At 36.4% G+C, this 17,343-nt stretch overlaps 1 protein-coding gene across 1 annotated transcript; it reads right to left on the bottom strand.

Annotated features, from left to right (window-relative positions):
• Positions 1 to 15,814: 15,814 nt before the first annotated feature.
• Positions 15,815 to 17,043, bottom strand: LOC18441661 (uncharacterized). Its single transcript, XM_006851887.3, has one exon. It carries the CDS (start codon positions 16,975 to 16,977, stop codon positions 15,943 to 15,945), a length of 1,035 nt encoding a protein of 344 aa, XP_006851949.1. The 5' UTR covers positions 16,978 to 17,043; the 3' UTR covers positions 15,815 to 15,942.
• Positions 17,044 to 17,343: the final 300 nt, after the last annotated feature.

Here is a 17,343-nt window from a genome sequence, read left to right as displayed (position 1 = left end):
AAATCTTCAAAGCACAATACAAATGGAAATAGAGAGGGATACACACATATACGTGATTCACCCAAAATGGGCTACGTCCACGGGCAAGACGGCAAAGATGTATTCACTATTAAGAGGAAAGATAACAAGGTTGGGGTTATACAAAGTTACCTAATACAATCTCAAAGAATGCTTAAACAAAGAACTTCCTACCATAAAACCACTTACAGTTGATCCCTTTCTTTGATTCAGTGTAGCGGCAAAGAAATGTCGACAAAATAGGTCAAGATGAGCCCCGGTGGTGGCTCTAGGGTTTCACAGTGAAAACCCCTAATTTTCTCCTCTATTTTCACCCCAAAACTTTTCTCTCTCTACACTCTTCGGTTTTTCCCCTTATATATATCTCTTCAACTCGGCCTGTGCACCTTTTTATCTCTCGTGCCCGGGCACCTTTTTCCTCTCTCGTGTTCGTGTGCCTCTTTCTCACTCCCATCTCATCCGCGAACCTCCATCCCTCTTTATAACATCTTTTAAAGAGCCCAATTCAAAATGACGAGTAATGCCCTTGTTGATATCAAAAATACCACATGGGGGTGATTTAACATCACGCCCCAACAACCATAAATGTCCACTGAACTAAGTCGTCAAACACTTTTATATAGCAAAATGTTTTTATAAGTTATCAACCCTAATATTGAAGGAAGGTGCACCTCAAAAATCTTCTAAAAAAAGGTGTTTCGTAGTTGGAAGACCATCCAATTTAATCATTTCGACCTTGAGATGTTTGGATATGATGGGAAAAAGACTTGCAAGTCCTAAAAATAGTACAGCTTGCAAAAAGTTATTTGGACCGTCTAGTTTTGAGATTTTTAAGTATTATTGATCTACATGTTTTGTACCATTTTTGAAATTTTAAATTTCATAACTAGAGACAAAATAGAATATCAGGCCATCATAAAACTTTTGAAACCCAAACTACATCTCTAAACAAAATTTAAAGGTGCTCCTTACTTTTACAGCATAAGGATTGTACCTTATACAAAGGTCACCCATATCTTTAAGTAAAAAGATTATAGAAAGTTTGCAATCTTAGAAGTAAAGTGCACCTAAAAAATCCAATTAAAGAGTGTTCTAAAGATGGAAAACCTTCACATGGATCATCTCCACCCCAAGCTATATAGAATAAAGAAAAATAATAATTTCAAGTCCTATAGATAGTGCATTTGGTAACAAGTCATCTAGACCTAAGGTTGAGAATTTACCCGGTCCAGATCTGAAACCTGAAATTCAGATCCTATCCAGATCTGGGTATGGATCCACAATTTGGATTCGAAATTATGATAAAATTCGAGTATATAACGATCCAATTCAGATCCAACCCAATTTTTCTCTCATGTAGTTCCGTCTTAAGAAGAGACACCCCCACCCTCTCTCTGGTGAGAAGAAAATCTAATTCCCAAAGGGAAAGTATAGAATGAGACCATTTACATTTGGCACAATGTGAGACATTAATCTTGACATCAAACTTCACATTAGATAGTTGTAAGTAATTGTGACCACCTTGTATCAAAGGTAAATGGTCTCATTGTATACAATCCCATTCCCAGATTTGTCAATTTTCTCTTTCTCTCTTTCCCTCCTAACCTAGTTCCCAATTTTCCAGCACAAAGGGAGATATTCCAAAATTCACAGCTCTTTCTCCATCATGTGGAAAGGAAAGAAACCGAGTTTCCCTTTAGAAAAACCGGAGAGTGAGTCAGGATAGAGGGATCTCTCTCTATGTTAGTTGCTAGCCTTAAAGTTCTCTCTCTCTCATTTTGCTAGTTGTTGCGCTCTCTCTCTTTCTCTCTCATTTTGCTAGTTGTTGCTCTCTCTCTCTCTCTCTCTCTCTCTCTCTCTCTCCTGATTTTGCTAGCTACTGACCTCAAAGTGTCCATATGCAAAGGACTTTTTGGCCAATTCTGTCTCGCCAAGACCTATAGTAAAGAAGGAGAAGTACAACACTGGAAGAGAGCTAAACTAGAGTGTTGGTGCAAAAGGGCCAAATGCTCTGAAATCTCTAGAGTGTTGGTGCAAAAGGGCCAAATGCCCTGAAATCTTAGGGCATTCGAGCTCCTCGTGCCTAAAAAACTATATTCTCTCTCTCTCACGGGCACCCAAAAGTGACGGAGACCTTGGAGTCCCCCCGAGCTATGTCTGAAAGTGATAGAATTTCAAAAGGGCCAAATGCCCTGAAAATCTTAGGGCATTCCAGCTCCTCATGCCTAAAAACTCTATTCTCTCTCTCACAATCTAGGGCATCCAAAAGTCACTGAGACCTTGGAGTCCCCTGAGCTATGTCTAAAGTGATAGAACTTCATAATACTGCATAGAATTGTATATGTTCTGAAATTTTCAAAATTTTTCGGAATAACTATGGGGCCTCGATGCGGATAGGTCCTCAGATTTGAGGTAGATGCTCAGATATGATGTTGAGGAGTCTATAACGCTGATACAATTATAGAATTTTCAAATACTGTAGAGACTTGTATATTGATTGATTAAACAATATACAATACCCATAAAAATATATGGCTAGTAACAGTTAGGATAAATCTCTACATGATACGCATCCATATCTATCCATCCATTTCTATCCACACGATAACCTAAAGAAGATGATGATTTCCAAAACCCTAGCCACACTTTTACCCTCATCCGCTCATCGTCAGTTCCTGCAAAAAATGGTCATCAAATAGTTATGCTAAGAGACCTGCAAAAACGCCCAAGAGTAAACCATAGGCAACAAGGAGAACATTTGATCTAGGAGGAAGAAACGCAATATTGGGACTCCTCAAGTAGAAACCCCTCTCCGCATCGTAATTCTAGGGCTTTCACCAGGAACTTGGATTCTCAAGAAGAAATGAATGATTTGAAATGTGGAATTGAATCGAATCCGGATCCGGATCCGGATCCTATCTATAGTTTCGTATCTAGATCTGGATCCTACTATTTTGGATCCTAACGGATCCAGATATGGATATTATGTATATTTTCTCAATTTGCACCGTTTTTTAGAATGGAAAATGATTCAATAAGGCTGCAACCCTATTAAAAGTAGTAAAGCATCACTTCAAAACTCACCGAAGATTACAATTTTGACATTTGAAAACCTTCAAATTGATCACATCTCATTCTTGACTATGTGGTTGTCAAAGAAAACTTAAGATTTCAAGCTCTAATGATAGTGTATATTATAAGATATTATCTAGACCGTCCATTTGGCCGTAAAAATAAGTGTTCATAGGTCTGAAATATTTATACAATTTTTTAAGTTTTAAATTTCATAGTTGGTGTTGAAAATTGATTTTAGAGTCATCTGATTCCCAAAGTGCCTTCCAGACAAATGAAATGAGGCGAAAATTTAGTTTGTTTTCATAAAGCCTATACCTTATAAAAACAACATCCTTTTAGAATTTTAACTTTGATAATTAGGTTGAATAGGAGTTTTTTTAAACCAATATAAGATTTCCGATACATAAAATATAACTTCTAAAAAATTTTAGAGTAGCGTCTTACTCATATCTATCTATATTATATTATATTATATGATATTAAGCAAGAGTTTGGGGGTATACACAGTAACTAGGACTAACGTTATAGAAATATAAAAGATCCCCAAATATCAGGATTTGGAAAATATGTGGAGATATATCCATTACTTTAAATAATTTTTTACTATTTGCTCACTTAAACAAGGGATACGTATAAGTGCAAGTCCCACCCATTCCAAATTTATAAGTGCAAGTCCCCCTCAGATCTAAATCTATACCTGCAAGTCCCACTCATTCCTAAAATTTGGGGTGCAAGTTCCCCCAAAATTATTTTCCTATATTTTAAACCTCCTCTGAAAATAGGTCCACCCTTTGCTAAAATTTTGGCAGCTAAATACTCCCCAAAATATTTTTCCTATTTTTTACGAACTTCCTAAAAATTGAACCTACTAGATCTTGTTTTTTTCTTATCCCATCCTTGCCTCAAATTTGTGGGTGCAAGTCCAAGTTTTCCTTTATGTTTTAAACTTTCCAAAGTAAATCGCCCCTTTCCTAAAATTTATGCCTACAAGTCCACAACGCAAAACGTATCATGAATGTGCTGAGTTTGGCAATCATACGCGAGGTGCTTATTTAAGTCCATACAAAACCTTCTTTACTTTGCAGACAAGTTATTTCTCCTTTTCTTTAGAATGGCCTGGAGGAAGACTCATATAGACCTCTTCTTCAAGGTCACCATGTAAGAAGGCTTATTTAACATCTATCTGATGCAGAGACCACCCACAATTAACTACGATAAACAAAAGAACACGAACAATACTTATCTTGGCAACTGGTGTAAAAGTGTCTTTATAATCGACTCCATAAGTTTAGGTAAATCCTGTGGCCACCAACCTGGCCTCATTTCTCTCAACAAACCCATCACTATTGTATTTGATTTTATAAACTCATCTGCATCCAACTGTTGTCTTCCTTTTAGGTAGCTTAACAACGTCCCAAGTATGGTTCTTGTCAAGTGTTTGAAGTTTTTCTTTCATGGCCTTTCTCCACACATATTGAAAAATAGCATTTTGAAAATTGGTTAGCTCAGAATTGTTAAGATTACCATGTAAGAAGCCATTTTTAACATCTATCTATGCAGAGACCACCCACAATTAGTAGTGATAAACAAAAAAACACAAACAATACTTATCTTGGCAATTGGTGTAAAAGTCTCTTTATAGTCGATTCCACAAGTTTAGGTAAATCATTTGGCCACCAACTTGGCTTCATGTCTCTCAACAAACCCAACACTATTGTATTTGATTTTATAAAGTGATCTACATCCAACTGCTTTCTTCCCTTTACGTAGTTAACAATGCCCTAAGTATGGTTCTTGTCAAGTGCTTGAAGTTCCTCTTTCATGACCTTCCTCCACACATGTTGAGAAATAACATTTTTGAAAATTGGTTGGCTCATATTTATTAGAAATAGAACACAAAAAAATAAAATAGCCAGCAGATATATTTTCATAAGAAATACGATTTTGAATAGGATAAGAAACTGTTTGGTAAGTATAAAAAACTTGAAGTCTAGAGTATGGTTAAGAGATACGAGAAGACCTGCGCAAGAGGGAATCGGGTGAGGCCGTGGCCACAACGGAATCTTCTTCTTCCAAACCAGTTTGGTGAGTTTTTGAGGTATGTTCAGCTTTAGCTTTATCATCATGGCTTATTCAAGGTGTGTTGGACATATTACTGGTACTAATATTAGGCAAGGACAAACGACCTCTTAAATACTCCCCCTGAGTTGTAGGATCATAACATTTGTATCCCTTTTGAGTAGATAAGTATTCAAGAAGGATACATCTACTGGACTATTTATCAAGTTTATCCTGATTGTGTACAGCTATATGAACATATGACATACATCCAAATACTCATAAATGATACAAATCAAATTTGCTATTTTCAAAATTTTAAGGGGAGATTTATCTTTAAGATATTTACTCGGAAGTATGTTAATCAAATAGCAAGCAGTTAGAACAGCTTCAGACCATATAAATTTTTGGAGCATGTATCTGAAACATCAAACACCTTGTAGCTTCCAAAATGTATCTATTTTTCCTTTCAACAACTCCATTTTGCTGAGGTGTTCCAACACATGATGTTTAGTGAATAATACCAAGATTACATAAATGTTCAAAAAAATCTTTGATTGGGAGTTTTTTCTATTAGCAGTAGTCTATGCGTCGAACAAGTTACATCTCCAAAATATGATATCCTAAAGTTAACTTAGGGATAGCAACGAGCTGGGCGTAGGCCGAACCTGGCCCTAGTATCCATTGGGACCGCCCCGACGGGGGTATAGACGCCCTGGCCCAAGCATGTGCTGGGCCAAGCCAAAGAATTTTTATTTATTTATTTTTTTTTAAAAAGGAAAAAACAAAGGAAAGAGGGGAAGAGTAGGTTGGGATGAACCGGGCAGGCCCAGGCCTGTACCCGGCTAGACACGCTCCTACCCTTGGGCTATAGTTGACCCAGCATTGCTCAGCCCTTGGACAACATTTTGTAGCCTAGGCCCTAGTTTTTAAAGGGCGGGTTGACCAGACCAGTCAGTCCGGGCCACCCTCCCCATTGTTACCCTTAAGTTAATCCTTGTTTGTGTTCTCTATGAGAGAGTAAATGGACAATACACTCCTAGGGAGCATAAAATCTTTTGGTAAAGATAATATACTCATGGGAGTACATTGTCATAGTAAGTTTTCAAAAAAATTGTCCATAACGGGAATTTAATGTTTTTTTATGGAATAGTGCAATTTTCCCTACATTTTATATGAAGGTCCTACTTTTTTCATTTTTTTAGTTTTTCCAATTTTTCCCTAACCGGTTTTTATTTTAATCTTTTTTGTTTTCTTCTTTTTATTGGGCTGTTTGATAGCTTGGAGGTCTATTATGAGCCAATATGATGTTTGAAACATCAGACAACCTTAAACGCTATTCGATGTCTTAAACATCGGACAGCCCTATAATTGTATTTTTCCCTGTTTTGGGTTGGTTCAATGTTGGAAACAATTGACAGACCCCTTAACATTTTATTTCGGTTAAAAGAAGGTCAGATGTTCGTGACATTTGATGGCCTTCCAAAAGTAATCATTTGAAAGTTTGGAACATTGGACCACCCTTTTGTTCCCTTTTTTTTCTCCAACAAATGCTAAATCTAAATAGTTCTTAAGCCCTATTTCGAACTAGATTGCTCTCAACCACAAAATTATCCCTCTCTCTCCCTCCGTATTTCTACTCCTAAGCCTAAAGCTTCAAGCCCTCACTAGATCGACTTGTGCAAGCTCTCTTGTACTTTTTTTTAATTTCTATTTTGCTCATTTTCTATGGGTCGAGAGAGACGTGGGTTTTGTGGCATTGGGTTTCATATTTTACATTTCTACTTATAAAGGATTTATCAAATTGAAAAATTAAATTTCCACATTGAATTTACCTCTTTTAATATCTGACAAATTGGGTTGTATTCATTCTTTTCTCCTTGCCTTTTATTTTCTATCTGCTAAATTTGCTGTCAGTTATTTCTCGCTTCATAAAGGTATGTAAAAATTTTTGTACGCATGCAAAATATAAATGTAAAAAGTAAATAAATAATGTGTTCATTAAATTAGGATCGCATCATTCCCCCTCACTTAAAAACAACCTTGTCCTCAAGATTGATCAACTCTTTTGTTTTTTAAATATTCTCATTTCCACACCATTGGAATCTCTTTCACCATTTGAACATTTTCGAAAGCCACATCAAATGTGGGGACTTTTTCTTCTAATATTCGGTAACTTTAAGGCTTTTTGCTCGCAATGTTCCCTGTAAATATTGGGAAGCTTCACTTTCTTTCTTCACTTCCTTTTGTAGCTTTCTTTCTCTTCTCATCCAAAGTTTTCAAAAATTCAACTTTCTCATCTTTATTTCTTTTTCAATTTCCCCATATGTTGGGATCTTACTTTGAATTTGCAGGTCATCAGTGTTATATGTGTGAAACAAATCACACATGTGGGAGTTTTATTTAACTTTTCTCTATTTTATTTTGAGCCATTGGATTGCATCTAATCCAATGGTTGTGGCCATTGGATTGTATCTAATCCAATAGTTGTGGCATTGTAGGAATTTTACTCTTTTAAATGAATTAAAACCCTTTTGTTTAGAGAGGGAAAGAGTGAAAAAAAGATAGAGAGATTGGTCTGCAATTGGATTTTCTCTTGAGGGCTTAGTATGCTCTGTTTTTTAGAGAGAGTGAGCAAAAAGATTGAACTCTTGCTGTGTACCCTGCTTTAGTGAGAGAAAGTGTTAAAAAGAACCCATTTTTTAGTGTTATTGGTGTTTTATTTTTTGGTTCTGTTTAGAATGAGATAGGGGTGCTGGAAATTGATATTCTCAAATCAATAAGTAAAGTCTCGCACCATTCTCCCGTAGATATAGGTCACGATTTGTGACCGAACTACATTAAATCGTTGTGTTTTGTGGATTGAATGTTGCTGGATTTTTCATTCCATGTTCATGCTTTATAACATTCACAATACCTGTAAATGTTATAAACCCTTGCTGATTTTCACCAATCGATCCCAACAACTGGTATCAGAGCCTAGGTTTTGTTTTTAATTGTGTCTCTGAAGAAAGGGGTTTTTTGCTATTGTGGTTATTTGTTATATTTTTTTCTTAAAAATGGAAAGGGAAATGGAATTTCAAAAATTAAATAAAAATAATTGGCCAATATGGAAAATGATGATAGGAGATTTTCTTATGGAAAATAATTGGATCGGCCACTTCGAGGTACGGAGGCCATGCTTGGTTGAATGGAATATTGGGAATAAGATGTTCTTGATCGAAAATGTTTTGGCAGCTATTAGACCATGTATTTCACAATCAATTTATTTGATGTCTGTCAATGTAAAACATCTGCAGAGCTTTGGTAATATTTAATGCAATCTGTTGAGCAACCCTCTTATGCAAATAAAATGCATGAGATGAAAAAATTATTTATTTTGAAAATGATAGAAGGTGCTACAATTAAGTCGCATGTGAGTGAATTTAATTCAATTTTTGCACAATTGAGTTATTTGAAAGTGAATTTGGATGAAAAAGTATTATGCTTGCTTTTGCTGAGTTCTTTGCATGCTAGTTGAGATACCTTGGTTCCCACTGTGACTAATACAATGGGTAACAAATTTAATTTAAAAGATGTAGTTTCATTGTTAAATGAAGAGACTGGAAAGGCATTCACATAAATACTTGTCGAATCAAATTAAGTATTGGTAGTAGGAGATAGAGGAAGAACACAATATAGATACCAACCCTATGGATTTAATAGGGTCAAATCTCATAGCAGAGTCAGATCCAAGTCACAGGGAAAGAAGGTTACTTACTGGTATTACAAGAAACCTGGTCACACAAGAAAGTAATGTTATGCTTTGAAGAATAAACAAAAGGGCAAGGCCAAGGACAGCCTTGCCAAAGCAAGTACAGTTTCAGATGGTGAAGATAGGGCTACTTTTAGTGTTGCATGTACAACATTGTCTATTGCAGATACTTGGGTTTTAAGCTCTGGTAGTTCATTTCATATTTGCCTAGAAAGGTCATATTTTTCACCCTACACTGATGTGGATGGTGGCTTGGTCTATCTTGGTGATGTTTGAGCTTGCTGAAATATTGTTATCAAGCAATCAGATGGAAAGAAGCACACATTAAGAAATGTGAGGCATGTACCTGAGTTGAAGACAAATCTCTTTTCTGTCGGGCAGTTAGATGACTCTGGTTTCATAGTGACTTTTACAAATGGGTCATGAAAGATCTCATGAGGTTGAGGTTGTATGACAATATTGAAAGGGCAAAAAGATGGGAGTCTCTACACTCTTCATGGTACAACTCAAATGAATGATGCTACAGAGAAGATCGTTGCTGTAGCTAGTAAGCAAATTCAACATAGCCGTTTGAGTCATCTCAGTGAGCATGGTATGAAGGTATTGCAAACTCAAAATCTTATTCCTATTTCTAAGCATTTCCTTCTTGATTTTTGTAATCATTGTACCATGGGTAAGCAACGTAGAGTTAGCTTTAAAATAAATGAATATCATAGAAAAAGTAAAGAATTAGAATTGATTTATCCTGATGTTTGTGTCCTTGTTAATGTTAAATCTCTTGGTGGAGCTTCTTATTTTGTCACTTATTTAGATGATTATTCTAGGAAGTGTTGGTTGTATCCATTGACATCTAAGGATCAAGTTTTTGAAGTTTTCAAGGTTTTCAAAGCCAATTTAGAAAAAGAAACAGAGAGATATATAAAATGCTTGCATACTGATAATAGTAGTGAATATTGCTCGAATGCTTTTGATATTTTTTGTAAAGAGAATGACATTCGTAAAGTAAGGACTGTTCCTGGGACACTACAATAAAATGATGTTATTGAGATGATGAATATGACCATCATTGAAAGAGTAAAAAGCATGCTATCGCAATATGGTCTTGGTAAGAAATTTTGGGTTGACGTTGCTAGTACAACTGTATATTTGATCAATAGATCTCCAAGTGCACCCTTGAATGGTGAAATACCTAAAATTCTATGGAGAGGTAAAAGTGTGTCTTATGAACACTTGAGAACATTCAAGTGTGAAGCATATGTTCAAGTGCCCAATGAAAGTAAAGCCAAACTAGATGCCAAGTCAAGAAGATGTGTTTTTCTTGAGTATGGTGGTGATGATAGAGGTTATAAGATTTGAGATCCTATTCCAATTAAGACTATCAGAAGTCGGGATGTTCTCTTTAATAAGAATGTAATGTTTGTTGAAAAGAAGCAGGAAGAGTTGAAACAAGAAAGACTTATTGTGGATATACAAGAATCAAATCTCATTGTTTTACCTTGACAAGTGCAAGAGAGTCAAGCTCAAGCTCAAGACAGTTTTGATAGAGGTGATGCTAGTTAGGAGGATGACATTTAATTTGTTCAAGATGAAGAAGGACTACAAGCTATACCTGAGTCAGAATTGAGAATATCCACACGCCCTCACAAGCCCACACAAATGTATTTTCCTTCCTTATATTATGATTTGTATACTGACAGAGGTGAACATGAGTCTTTTCAAGAGGCTATTTATAACCCTAATACTGAAAAGTGACATAAGGCAATAGAGGAGGAGCTTAACGCTTTGCATAAGAATGATACATGGGAGTTGGTGGAACTTCGATATGGGAAGAAAGCATTGAAGAATATGTGGGTCTATGCTATTAAGTGGGAGGCAAATGATCTTATGCGATATAAGGCCAGACTTGTGGTGACAGGTTATAGGAAAAAAGCAGGTGTTGATTTTAATTAAATTTTTGCTCTTTTGTTAAACATAGTTATATTAGAGTTGTTTTATCTTTAATTGCTAATTTGAATTTGGAGCTAGAACAATTTGATATTTAAATTGCTTTCTTGCATGGTGATCTTGATGAAGAAATTCATATGTGTCAACCTGAAGGTTTTGAGAACAAAAGCAATCTTAACTTGGTTTGCAAGTTGAAAAAGGGATTGTATATTTGAAACAAGCATCTAGACAATGGTATAAGAAATTTGACAATTTTATGCTGGGTGAAGGTTATTCTAGATACGATTTTGATCATTGTGTGTACTTCAAGGGTCCAGCATATGATTCTTTTACTGTTTTATTGCTTTATGTTGATGATATGCTTGTTGCTAACAATGATCTAAGTAAAATCAAGTGTTTAATACTTGATATACTCAAGCATTTTTCCACCAAGGATCTTGGACCAGCCAAGAAGATTTTGGGTATGCACATCCATAGAGACAAAAAACAAGGTAAGCTTTGGTTTAGTCAATCTGAATATATTTCTAAAGTTCTTGAGCACTTCAATATGATTGACTGTAAATATGTTTCTACGCCATTAGCTGCACATTTCAAGTTATCTAAAAAGGACTCTCCAATGAATGAGGTAGATAGAAGTAAGATGAAGAATGTTCTATATACTTCTGTAGTGGGTAGTTTGATATATACAATGGTTTGTACTAAACCTAACATTGGCCATGCAGTGGAAGTTTTTTCCAGATTTATGTCTAATCTAGGTTGGGAACATTGGCAAACAATTAAGTAGATTCTTCGGTATTTGAAGGGGACACGAAATGTATGCTTGTGTTTTGAAAATTCTCATTGGGAGTTGTTGGTTATATAGATGCAGATTATGCAGGATGCTGTGATACTAGAAGGTCTACCACTAGATATATTTTCAATGTTGGTAGTGGTGCTATCACCTGGATGTCAAGGTTACAGGATATTGTTGCCTTGTCATCAACTGAAGTTGAGTATGTGGCATTGACTGAGGCAGTGAAGGAAATGATTTGGTTGAGAAGGTTACTTGGAGAGTTTGGGGTGAAACATGATAAACATGTTGTTGATTTGTGATAACCAAAGTGTTATTCATTTGGCTAAGAATGCAGTTTATCACTCCAAGACAAAGCATATAGATATTATATATCATTTTATTCAGTTGGCCCTCGAGCGTAGAGAATTGCAGGTGGACAAGATTCACACTGAGAAAAATATTGCTAATATGTTGACAAAGGTTGTCTAAACTGAAAAAAAACATGATGTAAAAAAGACTTTCGAGGTTGGAGGAGTCATAACCTCGAGTGGTGCATTGGTAATTATTTCAGGGACTTTGTGTTTTGTCTTCAAGTAGAAAAATGTGACATGTATGAAAACAAATCACACATGTAGATATTTTATTTAAATTATCTCTCTTTTATTTTGGACCATTGTATTGCATCTAATCCAATGGTTGTGGTGTTGTAGGAACTTTACCCTTTTAAAGGGATTAAAAGCCTTTTGTTTAGAGAGAGAAAGATCGAGAAAAAGATAGAAAGATTGGGCTATAATTGGGTTTTCTCTTGAGAGCTTAGTATGCTCTATTTTAGAGAGAGAAAGTGAGCAAAAAAGGCTTAAACTTCATTGTGGGTTTGTTGTGTACCTTGTTTTAGTGAGAGAAAGTGTTAAAGAGAACTCATTTTTAGGTATTCTTTGTGCTTTATTTTCGAACTCTGTTTAGAGTAAGAAATAGCTGCAGGAAATTGATATTTTGAGTTCGATTTCACTTTATAATATTCCAAATAAGTAAGTAAAGTATCGCATCATTCTCCTGTGGATGTAGGTCACGATTTGTGACCGAACCACGTTAAATATTTTCTGTGGATTGAATGTTGTTGGATTTTTCATTCCATATTCTTTATTTGATATTATGTAATTTTCATTGCTTGTTTATATTGATATGAATGCGCAACAGCTATGAATGTTATAAACCCTTGCTGATTTTTCACCAATCAATCCCAACAATTAGCTCTAGAGGATCATCAGCATTAGGCTCCTTGTAAGCCCTTTGCTCCACTGAATCATTGAAATTCTTTTAATATTGGTGATCTAATCATCAATGTTTTTCACGATTTTCCTCAATGCTGGTTTTATTACCTCCATCAATTGCCTTATTTCCTCCATGGCGACACACCCATTGGAAAGAGCCTTGGAACATTGCGCTAATAACCTAATGTTCCCTTGCCAAGGGTTCTATATGTTGTGTTTATGTAAACCTCTTTTGATTTTTAATAAAATGGGTAGGGGCCCGATATCCCCACTGATTCACCAAAAAAAAAAAAAAACAAAAGATTTGTTATGATCCTATGCCAAATATAATTGCAAATACTAAAATGAATTTGAGCTTTATTAAAAATATAACCGCTTCGATGGGACAAACCTCCTTATAAGCCACTTCGAGCAGGCCAATCCTCCATTAGGTTTATACATATATATATGGAAAAGTCTTCTTAACGCCTATATGCAAAAATGAATAGTGATTTCGCCTATCTTCATCAACGTCCAAGTTTCATCACGCGGTCACGATTGTCCGGTAGTGTTTTATTTTTCATTTTTTTTATGAATTAGAACGATATGAAAATTTGAAGGTATGTACATCTTACTGAGGCGCATCTAATAAAAGTATAAAAACAATTATCCGTGAAAAATAAATTGATCAAAATACCCCTGAAACATTTCAGTGTATTTGGCCAATTTTTTTATGTAAAATATTGTTTTTATATTTTTCGAAGATTCTTCTATTTTTGATTAATACACACTCCAAATTTCAAGTCATTCCGATTTGTAGAAAGAAAATGAAGTATGAAATACTACTGGACAATCGTGATTATACGATGAACTTTGGACGGTGATGGAGGTAGGCAAAATCACTATTCATTTTCACCTATAGACGTTGCGTAGTGTTTTCCTATATATATATATATATATGTTTCCAAGCTCCCTTCTACTCGTTTCGCTCTCCGTATTTATTTCCTTCTAAAACACTATCTCCCCATCTAAGCAACTGTAATCTTTAAGTAATACTTATCCTACCAATTAATCAAATATACATCATACCCATCCAAAAAACAAATCCAACCTACATTCTCTAAACAATAGGAAACTACTTCCTATACAGTCTACGAATCAAGATTACGATCGTTTAGTGTTGTGCCTTGATTTCTATCGCCCGAGTAGGATTTCTATGATTTTTTATGTGAATGTGGCTGTGTAATTTCTCATGTGTATTGTTTTACACGAGATTATTGTGTTTAGTTTCATTATCGGGTTTTCATGGAAATGGGCGATCTATTTTGGTATTTGAGTGTGGCGATTATTTGTTGTTTGGGATGAAGAAATAGACAAACAATTTAATCCCAATTTAATCCCTGCAGTCTTGTTAAAGGTCTAGTTCCTTGTTTATTTTATTTATTTTTTGACTTTCTTCATTTTGATAACGGCGCGTGTCTTCCCTCTGCTCAATGTTTTTGTTTTAGTTACATGTTCTTGTGCTCAAATTTTTTTTGTTTTAGTTACATGTTCTTCTTGCTCTTTGTACGCAATTGTTTTTTATGACATGGTATAATAAGGTTGAAGACTTTAAACGTTTGTTGAAACCGTTTCAACCTGGATAAAGGAGGTGGGTTGAGTTAGGTGGCAGCCAGCCTAAAACTTTGCCACATCTAATCGTGAATCCAGAACCTATATTAAATGGAGGAAAATGATTCATGTAGCCAATCCCAAATAATTGGAATAAGACATGGATGATGATGATGTTTTTATTTATAGTACTATGTATTTACTCGTATTCCCCATGGCAGTTGGGATTTTTTCATTGTGAAATTTTATAAAGAACTCTTTTGTTTATATTTGGATCATGTAGTTGTAATAATTGAGCTAAAACTTACAACTGATAGAGGGGTTTTTATTGTTTTTGTTTATCAACATGCGGACTTCATGCTTGCTCCGAGATTTTATGTCATTCTTGTTTTCAATTTTTATTTGTTTTTTCCTTTTAGAAATATGACCTTATTAACATTCGTTTTGATCTAATTTTCCTATTGGATGTTGATTTTCACAGTTTCACTCTATGTAATATAGCTCTTTCTGTTCATAACCTCAGACTTGCAGTTTTAGCTGACCAAAAAATTCACCAATAAAGTTGTCTATGTATTCCAATGTCGGAATGTTGTTATATTCGCATGTTATAGGGACATGCGACTTTACTTTCATCTTTTTTTACTTTTTCTTGTTCCTTCATGATGCTTCCATTTTTATATTAGATAGTGTTTGTATTTTGTGTTAGTTACTACTTTTCTTAAGTGGATTTATTAACTTCTAAGATGATTCATTTCCAATGGTTTTGTGGGCTCAGATTTTGTGTGAATTTGTGAGAATTATCAATGGCTGAGAAATTTTTTATGCATGAAATGTGAATTTCTTTCAATTTAGTAAGAGTTCAATAATGGTTTTGTGCTTATTTCCTAGTACTTTGTATTTTTCCTTTACCGTGGGAGATTGGGCCTCTGTTGCACTCTCATCCTTGCCTAGCTTTTTTTCTGCAATATTATATACTTATTTATACATTTTTTATTATTAATTATGTGTTGCGAATATTATGTCTCATCAAGAAATTTTTTTAAGTAATTCACTGGAAAAAAATAAGCCCTATCTATTTAAGAATTAGTTAATTTGAAAGGGTTAAGGAGGTGGTATAAGTGGGAATGGAAACGACAACTTGGGTACTAGGGTTTGAGGGTGCTATCACCACGAACCAACTCCTTTCCCAACATGTATCAAAAGATCGTACTTTCCCAACATGCATCAAAAGATGGTACAGGAAAGATATGAAACGTGCTTTCCCAACATGCATCAAAAGATGGTACAGGAAAGATATGAAACTTGAAAGACTATCCAATTCATTAGGGGAAATCAAATGAAAAGCTCGAACAAATATTTCCAAACTGCAAAACATCGGTACATAGAGAAAGCAACATCAGACATGACGATACAAGAATGACAAACAAATTTGAAAGAGGGTCTCCCAAACCATCCAGCTATCAGATTACAGCCATGGCCACCACCCCTAAGATCATCAAGACAACTGTTGAAGCTGATCCAATCTCTGCCCCACTATCGAATGGCGTGTTATCAACCAGCGGCTGGCTAGTCGAGAAGGGCGGCTGTTGGGCTGTGCCAGAGAACGAGAACGGTTGTTGATTAATCAGAGGCTGCGGATGCAACGGCTGCTGTTGAGTCAGGGGCCCCTGTTGAGGCAGAGCTTCTTGTGTTGTCAGAGGTTGTTGTGGTGCCACAGGCTGTAGTGGTTGCTGTGATGCCAGGGGTTCCGGTTGAGGTGCTAGGGGCTCGGGCTCATGTGGTGTCAAGGGCTCCTGTGGTGGTGCAAGTGGCTCCTCCTGAGTAAGGGGCACTGCAGCTCCACCAGCAGGTTGTGGATGAAGTGGCTGCTGGCCAAAAGGCAATCCTGACGATATGGGAGTTGCAAAAGGAGGATGCGCAGAAACCTGCCCAGGCGCCCCCACCGAACCACAGTGTTGGTTATTGCGTATATCGTCGCTAGCCTTCCAGTTCAGCTCCCCATCTTTGTCCCTTATCTGCATGTTTCCATCATCGAGCAGTACCAGTGTCTCAATGTGGTTCCCTTCGGCGCCTGTGTCCCAGGCCGACATGGAGCCATCATAGATCTCGAGACCGGCGTCTGAGAAAACAAGGCTGCAGGCATTGGATGTACTGACAGGAGTGCACTCCGACTCCCAGACACTCTGCCCACCATGCTCAATCTGCATGTAGCAGAAGTCGCTGCCAAAGCCTCCCGCACCGATGGCCGTCTGGGTTCGAATCAGGAGGGCATGGTACTCCCCGGAAGGGGAGGTTACGAAGACATGAGCAACTCCTGGCGACGTTAACACTGTGGAAGTGGAGTATGGGGTGGGAGGTATGCTTGCGACGATCTGTTGCTTCGTGACCCTCTGAATTGTGCCTGGGACTGGCGTAACCGCCGCACTGGGTGGTAGTGGGCTCATAGCCATGGCTAAGAGTAGAGAAGCAAGGTAAAGAGTTGCCAGCTTCTCCATGGATAGGTTCTCTCTCTCTCTCTCAAGCTTTTGATGTTTCCTTTCTCTCTAATGAAGTTTGATCTCTCTCGCTCTGGTTGTTGTTTGTGTGTCCTGAGGGTGGATGTTTATATAGAGCAGTTGTGCCTTTGAGTTGTTGTTATGGTGGGGCTGTTAAGCATGCGTAAGAAGAAGGGGGGATTAGATTGTGGTCCATCGTTCAAATAGTAGTCCAATTAATATTAAGAGTGAGGGGAGTTAGTGTATTAGGCCCAACAACTTCAATTGGGGTATTTTAGTCTTCATTCGGTACAGTAGATAGTTGATTAATATGAAACATCTTTTGAATTCTCACACTCTAATTCATCTCACGACTAGTGTACTAAA

Source organism: Amborella trichopoda, chromosome 9 (assembly GCF_054954075.1).
Source record: "Amborella trichopoda isolate Santa Cruz 75 chromosome 9, AtrichopodaSantaCruz75HAP2 v2.0, whole genome shotgun sequence".
NCBI classification, from domain to species: Eukaryota; Viridiplantae; Streptophyta; class Magnoliopsida; order Amborellales; family Amborellaceae; genus Amborella; species Amborella trichopoda.
The sequence above is the reverse complement of the archived record's forward strand: the minus strand, read 5'-3'. Positions and strand labels throughout refer to the sequence as shown.